Source organism: Glandiceps talaboti, chromosome 17 (genome assembly GCF_964340395.1).
Source record: "Glandiceps talaboti chromosome 17, keGlaTala1.1, whole genome shotgun sequence".
In the NCBI taxonomy this organism is placed as follows: Eukaryota; Metazoa; Hemichordata; class Enteropneusta; family Spengelidae; genus Glandiceps; species Glandiceps talaboti.
This window is the reverse complement of record NC_135565.1, coordinates 3,877,644-3,886,641: the sequence shown is the minus strand read 5'-3', so window position 1 is coordinate 3,886,641 and position 8,998 is coordinate 3,877,644. Positions and strand designations below refer to the sequence as shown.

General features: G+C 35.7%; 1 protein-coding gene across 1 annotated transcript in view; it reads right to left on the bottom strand.

Moving 5' to 3' along the window:
- LOC144448617 (D(3) dopamine receptor-like) overlaps positions 1–8,778 on the bottom strand; it is a 16,725-nt gene extending 7,947 nt beyond the window's left edge. Inside the window, exons 1-2 of the mRNA XM_078138894.1 lie at positions 8,569–8,778; positions 151–263 (exon numbers count right to left, since the gene is read on the bottom strand). Coding sequence (XP_077995020.1) covers positions 151–263; positions 8,569–8,778 — 323 coding nt within the window. The remainder of the gene's footprint in view (positions 1–150; positions 264–8,568) is intronic.
- Positions 8,779–8,998: the final 220 nt, after the last annotated feature.

Below are 8,998 nucleotides of genomic sequence, written 5' to 3'. Positions count from 1 at the left end.
TCCTCGAACCAAACTTTGAGCATTATCACATATCTGTCCAATTCTTGTAGATTTTGACAATTAACTTCTTAACGGGGTGCAATCTTAAGTCACTAGGTCACTGTCATAAAAGCTTTCTAAATTGATTTTTGGTCTATGCTAGTTACTTACCTATCAAGGCTAATCGCACACAGGTTAAATATAGAAGCAGTACATAACATGACGTCACATGCTACCCACACGTCACAGAGTTCTTTACTGAGATACCAAGCACCGCGATTGACCTGAAAGTGAGGGCGAATATTTGTGAGTGAGTAAACAATATTGCGGAAGTTAACTGAAGATTTACAGATAGCGTATACGCATTGTTGCTGCAAGTATAGTCTAACAAAAATCATCCTTCATTGTCATTCAAATGTCGTACATTCATTGGTGATAATAGCTACAATAATGTTCTTCAATCTGTCTCGTCTTGTCTGTCTGTCTGTCTGTCTGTCTGTCTGTCTGTCTGTCTGTCTGTGTGTCTGTCTGTGTGTCTGTCTGTGTGTCTGTCTGTGTCGTCTGTCTCTCTGCTGTCTGTGTCTGTCTGTCTGTCTGTCTGTCTGTCTGCTTGTCTCTACTGTTTCTGTATCTCTCTGTGAATACAGCATATACTTTTTGAGGGAGTATTTACGCCATCTTAAATTCTTGAAAGTAGAGGTTAAAACTACGATTTACTTCACAAAGTGAATATTTGCAACAATTAATGGGTAATCTATAAGATGGGAATGAGGGTGTCTTGATGACATGGAACGAATACATTTCATACATTTCTTCTATACATTTTATTTTATTTCGCAGTCAAATGGTAATGTTAAAACTATCTCTTCGACAGGACAATTATTCAGATCTGGAGAGAAAGTTTCAAGAAATTCTCGCTTTGGACCGCAGACCACTGTAGTGTAGTGGTTTGAGTTTGGACAGAGTACTGCGTATTTACTACAGTTCGGTCTTAGCCGTGGGTACACGTTGTTCATATTGAAAACAAAAGACATTTGTGTGCAAAATAAAGTTGACAGCTATAAAACTTTACAATCTATATCACTATGGTTTTAACTGATTGTAAATCTTTTCTATTTCTTCTGTAATACTGAATTTTTACAGATGGCAAATTTTACAACAGTACAGTATCAGATCCAGTGGCGCACTGCACTGAAAAGAAGTTCGTTGTTTACGCGCCTGTAACCATAACTTAGGATTAGGATTACTAAAATACGTTCTGCAGATATTCCTATGCGACATTAACTAATTATGAGACACTTTTCCATATTCCCTCCTTACTTGGCACTTCTCTGGAAAACTTGCAACCATCGACAATTTAAGAAAAACGCACATTTGTCATTATAGGTATGGTTTCAGGATCCGGTACTACGTCTCATTACATCGAACTGACTCTATGCCTGAACACAGATGTTTGCATTGGTTGATGATTACTAATTTTAATTCAGAAAAGAAATACAATTTTCTGCTCTGTTACCTATAATGCCTGAAATGAAAGTAACGTTAACGAACTGAAGGCCCGATGTGAGTCTACAAATGCCATCACATTTTATTTAATTTCAGCATAGATGGACAACATAATGTCGGATATGCATCATCTTATACTTAATAACCTCAGTTGTCGTAAGGTGACGTCATAAGCACACGTAGGAATTTTTGACTCGTGGCCAACAGGTTTCCCGTTTACTGGTGAGGTGTGTAACTTAAACATTATACTAAAGGGGTTTACTTTCGGTTTAATATGTCACTTCCGTATTAGACTGTTGATGAGAATGACATACGCATCAAGTTTAGCGCATCGGATTTCAATACTGGTAATGCATCATACTCATTCTAGCTAGCCGTTTAATATGTTAATATATAAAAACCGAGGATGAAAGTCATTACACGCTTGGGTTATAGCTCATTTTCAGGTATATTCCAAGACAGCTATGGCGTTGGCGTGACAAAACAAACCAGGAATGCATAACATCACCAAATTGAGTCTTAAATGAACCGCAAAGTGTTATCAAAAATCATGTTGATGGCACAATGTGATTTCAATGATGAATGGGCACGAACAGATTAACAGTAGTCGGTCATAAGGTAAGTGCAACAACCATATGTGCATGGAATCAAAGGTTCCACGTTCTATTTTTATCAAATGAGGAACAATGTCGATGCACATACCTGGATAATAATCGCGCACACATTACGTGCTTCATCATTCAGTTTCATATGTCTATATAAATATCTTGCTATCTCGCCGCATAGATATATATCCTCAAGGTACGGAGGTGTAATCAAGGTTACACCAAAAGATACAGTAACTCTTGTATATGATGTATTTGAATTCTGACTAATTAGTATTTCACCTTCGTTGTCGGCATGCCTGGTTGTGGTCATGTTTGGTAATCAATATCACTCTGACATTCTGTACACCGAGAGAACACCGACAGCTTACATGGCAGCAAGAAAACACAGCAGGATAACTAATGGACATGAACAGTATACAGATGGGTTTACAAGTGGTTAAATAGTAATGCCTGTCGGCAATATGAATGCGAGCATAGCTATTATGAGGAAATCTCAAGAACTAAGCGAGGATAATTATTAGATCGAGTACTGACAGCAACATTTAGAACGTATGTATGTATGTATGTATGTATGTATGTATGTATGTACGTACGTATGTACGTATGTATGTATGTATGTATGTATGTATGTATGAATGACTGTATTGTATGTATGTATGTATGTATGTATGTATGTATGTACGTACGTACGTACGTACGTTTGTATGTATGTATGTATGTATGTATGTATGTATGTATGTATGTATGTAACAAAAAATAGAAATGTAATACGGTGACATCACCCCACTGGAAACAAGTCTTTGACTTTGGTGGGTTAGGCAAATAATTAAAAAAAATTGTACAAGTTTCTATTTGTATATCTGTCAATCTTGTTTTACTGAAATAATCTAACTAACTAACCTAGTCCATCGGGATTTTTTGTCAATATGAAATTAAATAACTACTCCAATAAGTGATCGGCATGTTGTTATAGTTGTTTTTATTCCAACTAGCATTGAAGGATATCTGCCCTACCTCCCTCCCTCCCACTGTGTTTCAACTTGCCCACAAGCCCATATAATTGTGACTAATTTACCCACTTCCCACCAGGAAAACATGTATGCTTTCCAATGTACCAACAATTCATTTTGACCTACTTAATGTGTGCCCCTCCCCCCCCCCCCAATTTCATTTCCCTTGCACTGTATCAAAATCACGACATCCCCAACGCCATTCTTCCCTTTTCGCACCCCTCCCGCTACCTATTGTAAAAACAATTACCCATCCACTGAAAAATTACCCATCCACTGAAACATTGCGTAACAACAGCTTTTTGCAACGGTTTCGTTGACGGTACCTGAGTAAAGATGATTGTATGGTGTATGCAAATAAATTTACTAGTTTATTACTAGATAAAAGTGTATAAATGTGGACTGTATAATGGCCACGTACAATTATTTGATTTCCATGGATATCATTTGACTGAAGCTTCAAAAGCGTGTATATACTATAGTGTGGTTTTCAGGGACATTGAAAACATTTATTTAATTTCTCCATCTTCTTTAGCGCATGATAAACTTTCCCGAGATCCCTGCAAAACTTTGACATACGTATTTACAGACTACGTTGCACTAGGAGTGTTATAACCCAGGGAAGTGGTTGAGCTGTGTGGATATCATGATAAAATGTGTACTCCTTTTTCGGCATTAAACTTAGTAAATTGCCGAATAATTTTCAATCAGCTCGTGGAGACCACACTGATTGGACACCCAAAAGCAATGTTCTTGGTTTGAATCCTTATCCAAGGACCCTTTCTCCAACAAAACAACTTGGAAACGTACACCTGAGCTCATTTCAGACCGGACACCCCAATAGGAGTGCCCTTTGCCTATATGTCAAGTTACCTACCCATTTCATGAATTGGGCAATTTCATAGATTGGGTGTAAATTCTGTAAATTCTGCACAGCTAAAATTTAAATTTATTCTGAGGATGTAGAGCATTTTTATCTGATTTGGGATGGAACATTTTCAGGTGATGGACTTGCATTCAAACAGAACGTTGGTATACTATACGAAATGCCAATGCTGAATGTATTAGTACGCAAAGTGAAATCCGTGAATATCAGCCAAGTTATAATGAGAACACTTTATGCCAAGTCATGTTGAAAGTGCAGTTCCATTTTACGTCTAAAAGTGGTTGGAGGGTTGATTTTTAACGAACACAACACCAAGTGATCATGTAATATGTGGTACAAAAGTATGAAACCGTTGTGTTGGAATATAGCACTCGATCATTTCATTCCTTTATATATTTTTTCAAGATACAAAAATGACCAATTACTTATTTTGAAGTACTTCCCGTAGGGTGCTGGTATAGAACACTGTACTTAAGGAAACATCTGGCGTGTCTCAGTTACATGTGCATTCCCTTTGCTATTTAATAAGCTAACAAGAACGTGTCTGAGATGTAAGTCCGTTAACTCTGTGTGTGTGTACTTTTCGAACAAACGTACACATACACATACATACATACATACATACATACATACATACATACATACATACATACATACATACATACATACATTTACATACACACACATATATACATACATACATACATACATACATACATACATACATACATACATACATACATACATACATACATACATACAGCAAATAAACAAATACACTGAGATAGAAAAATACAAGCTTCATACATAAAGGGAGAAATGAATGTAGTGTGTATATAGTGTGAATGTCGGACGGAAACAACACGGATTCAACACTAGCTTATTCCCCTTCCCCCATCTTCGCCACACTGATCACGAAGTTAGACTAGGGGTGGTTTTAATATTAGCCATTTCTGTAGGCCTTAGCAACTGCACATTTTTATGACAAGCTGTGATAAGAAAAAAGCCTTTAATTGAAAAGCAGAAAACTATGTTACCCTTTGCGCTCCTCTGTTCTTTTGACATTTAGGCGATTCGTAGAAACTGATTTTCTTCGTCGGATGAGTTACTAAATGGTTTTAGGAAAAAAAGCTGTCACGTGTACTGCCAGGGGATTCAACATAATGATAATTACCTCTCCATTCTCTCTCTGTGTCTTTGCCTGATTGCATGTAGTTTGGGTCAAAATATCATGTCCCATAGCAGTGATGTGTTTTCTCTGCTGAAGAGTTATTTTTGTAGTGCATGGAAGAGATAGCATGTGATGTCGAATCATCTATGTTTTAATGTGCTATTTTTATCATTCTGTTTTCTGGACTCATTTCATGATTTAATATCACCTACAATTACTTGCGATTTCAGAGAAACAACAAGTTGATCTTGTTGCCTTTATAGGGTATCTTTGCTGTGAGACATTAAATCATGTAAGTCGGTAGAAATAACACATTCATGCTGCACAATGAATATTCATGATTCTTAGATGCTCATTCCCTTTAATTTAAAACATCTCTTATGATCAACTTGGTGTTTCTCCGAAATTAAAAGTAATTGCAGGTGATGTAAAATCATGGAATGACTCTTCGAACCCATAGCTTAGGCCTAAAAAATATGTTGGTTTCACCTAGTTTTTTTCACTGCCGAACCTAACTTTGCTTACATATTCGAGGAAAAAACATAAAATCGCGAAAATTGTGAAGTCTTGCAGGAAATAGTGGATGCGAAAGCTGACATCAACTTAAAAAGACAATATAAAACTGTTCTTCAAATCTGTAATGGCTGTACGTCTGATGGGGAAGAAACCAATAATACAGAGATCATATGGAAAACAATGGTAAACATAACTATCTGAACTAGACATTCATGTATGCAAAAATTATCTATAGACAAATTAAAATTAAAAATCTACCTACCCACCTATTCTAAAATTGAGCGTAATCAGAACCACGCATTTTTTGTTAGGCCTTATTTTTGAAAATATTTTATGTCCTGATGTGGCGTTTGAGTTAACTTAGTTGTTCTATGTAAATGTGAAAATCGTGTCTACATCATCAATTGGCTACTGTAAATAATCAGCTCGTTGTATGCAGATATGCTAATAAAACAAACAGATGTAACATGCATGCCTTCCGCAAGGACGATAAAAGAAACACTTTTGAATACTCTTCCTTCATCAATTGTTTGTACCTGTAATTGCAACTATATTGAAATATATGAAAAAATGAAGATGGTCTCTTCGCTTGATACAATCTGGCACTCCAAGAGAGAAAATAGAATTTATTATCTAAATGATTTTGAAGGCACATCTAATGCATTCAAATATGTGAATTGTCATTATCTATGCCTTTTACACGCTAAATGACATTTTGAAGAACTACGCGGATGATAATCACCTAATCAGTTACTAATTTAATCATGCAAATTAGTCTCTTAAAACACGAGGCTTGTTGTCATGAACAGTCAACACATTTCCGTATTTGGACGAATAAGGATTATTATGTTAGTTGATAAAAATCTGATATGAGCTAACATTAATGATGTATCTCCTGTTTCGGGAATTACACTAATCGTCAAATATACTTCGTAATAGTCAGAGACATACAAAGGTCAGAAGTGCCCGGTGTTTGATGGATTTTATGCAAAATTAATCTAAAACAAAACAAAACACATCAAACGTGTGAAACTGAGCCGACAAGCTAGAAAACAGAGCTAGTATTGTGTCTCAAATATCACATGAAAGTATTGTATGACATTGTATAAGGCTTTGAAGAAAGTTATATTTTAAAAAAATTGTCGGTTAGTCTATCTTCTATGAACTAAGGTACTTTTCATGTATTCTATTTCTGAATAAATTATTTGCGTCCGTTCTTTCAAATGCACAGAAATTATGACCAGACGTTTGTGCATTTACATACCCCCATTTCTGGTCAAAATTGCCCAGAACTGAGACTTTTATGCAACGATTTACTCTAAAACAGAACATATCAAAGTCTGCGTCAATCTTAAACAAGAGAACAGAAAGCTTGTTTACAGTAAATTGCTGAGCCATTGTGACTGGAAATGTGTGGCTTAAGTACCCTAATGCTTTGGCATTTATGTCAAGGAGTGTACTTAAAACGCTGTTTAGTATACTTCAGGTACGTTGCTAAGTGTTACGATTGGAAATATTGCATTTTTTTCGGAATTGGGTTTAAATTCTACTATTCTGGCAATCTTGGCTAAAAGTCAAGTAATCTTACGTACAGGAGCATGACGTTTACGGATAGAGGATAAGTGATCATCTTTTTCTCCCTTGCCGTGATTTCCTTAACACACCGTTTTTGTTTTGTTTTTACAGCTTGTTATACGTGTTTCGTCCTTTATCCTGTTCTAGTTAGAAGTGATTTTTTTTGCAACTCTGAATCCTAATAATTTGACATTCAATTTAGACGATTTTGATTGCCAAGATTATTCAAAATACTACGTGTGTGTGTTTGTATGTGTATGTGTATGTGTATGTGTATGTGTATGTGTATGTGTGTATGTATGTATGTATGTATGTATGTATGTATGTATGTATGTGTGTGTGTGTGTGTGTGTGTGTCTTTGTGTGTGTCTTTGTGAAAGATGTTGAGGAGTAATCTACCTAGCTTAAAGAGTTACTCGGATTAATCTATATTCACAAAACAGTGACTACACTGTGCAACATTGTGTTAAGCAATATCACGCTTCTCGATTTGATTCTGATTTTCTATTGTTTGGAAATTTATAGAAATTATTGTCTTATTTTATTTATTTTATCAAATATTTTATGTTTGTACAATACAGAAAAATATATTGTTTACACTCGAATTTTGCATATAAGTTATGTCTTCTATGAATAATATTTGATACATTTCGATTGAACGCAGATTGAATTCCACGGTTATACAATGAAATTCACCTGACTAGCGTGAAGGGAATAGACACAGTTGTGATTTTCAAGATAAACTCAATTGATGAGACTCCTGTATATAAATAATTACACTCTTTGGAAAGATCAATTCCAACAATCAATGCCAAATGTGGTATCTGATAACTGGAGGTTGTAAAATAGATGTCTTGTGTTCAATCTCAGTCTAAGGTTCAATCCACTGTATTGCAACATTGTCTATAAACAATAGTGTGCTTAGTAAGTCAGTCTAGATATTGTCGTTTTGTATTTTACGACCTCCTGTTATCAGATATCACACATGGCGTTGATTGTTTGAATTGAAGTTTCCAAAAGAGTGTAATTGTTTATATACTAGGGGTCTTATCAAATGACTTTATTTTGAAAATCGAAGTTGTGTCTGTTCCTTTCACTCTGGTCATTTGGGTTTATTTTGCTACTCACTTTTGGGGTTAAGTGGATGTTAAAGGAATAAATAAGTCACCAAGTTTAAAAAATCATTTCGTCACTGCAGAAAAGAGATTGAAAAATCGTTAACAGCTAACTTTGAGCAAAATGAATACTGTATTGCTACATGTCCTAAGATTATCTCCACGATAAATTGCTTACTTTCATATAGAAGTGTTTACTCACCTCGACATACACAGCTCCTGGCATTACCAGTAATCCAACAAGTAGATCGGCAACTGCCAGACTAACGATGAAATAATTTGTAATATTACGGAGATTTCGTTCTTTAACCACGGCTACACATACTAAAATGTTTCCACATACAGTGACCACAGACGAAATCAGAATTAACAACGCCCAGTAGTTTTTATCTTGCTCCCCTATGCCCTCCATCTCTACTGATATGTCGGTGTGACTTTCTTTCGATGTAAATCATACGTTAGGTTCATTCATACCGATGCCAGCTACTACCTCGTGTACATGTATCCCTGACTCCTGTCTTCCTGCACTTAAATTGTGATTTGGTGTTTGAATATTCAAATATATTATTGTTGCCTAGCAACTGGAAACCAAACACAACGCATTATGATAAGTACGTTATATACCATCATTA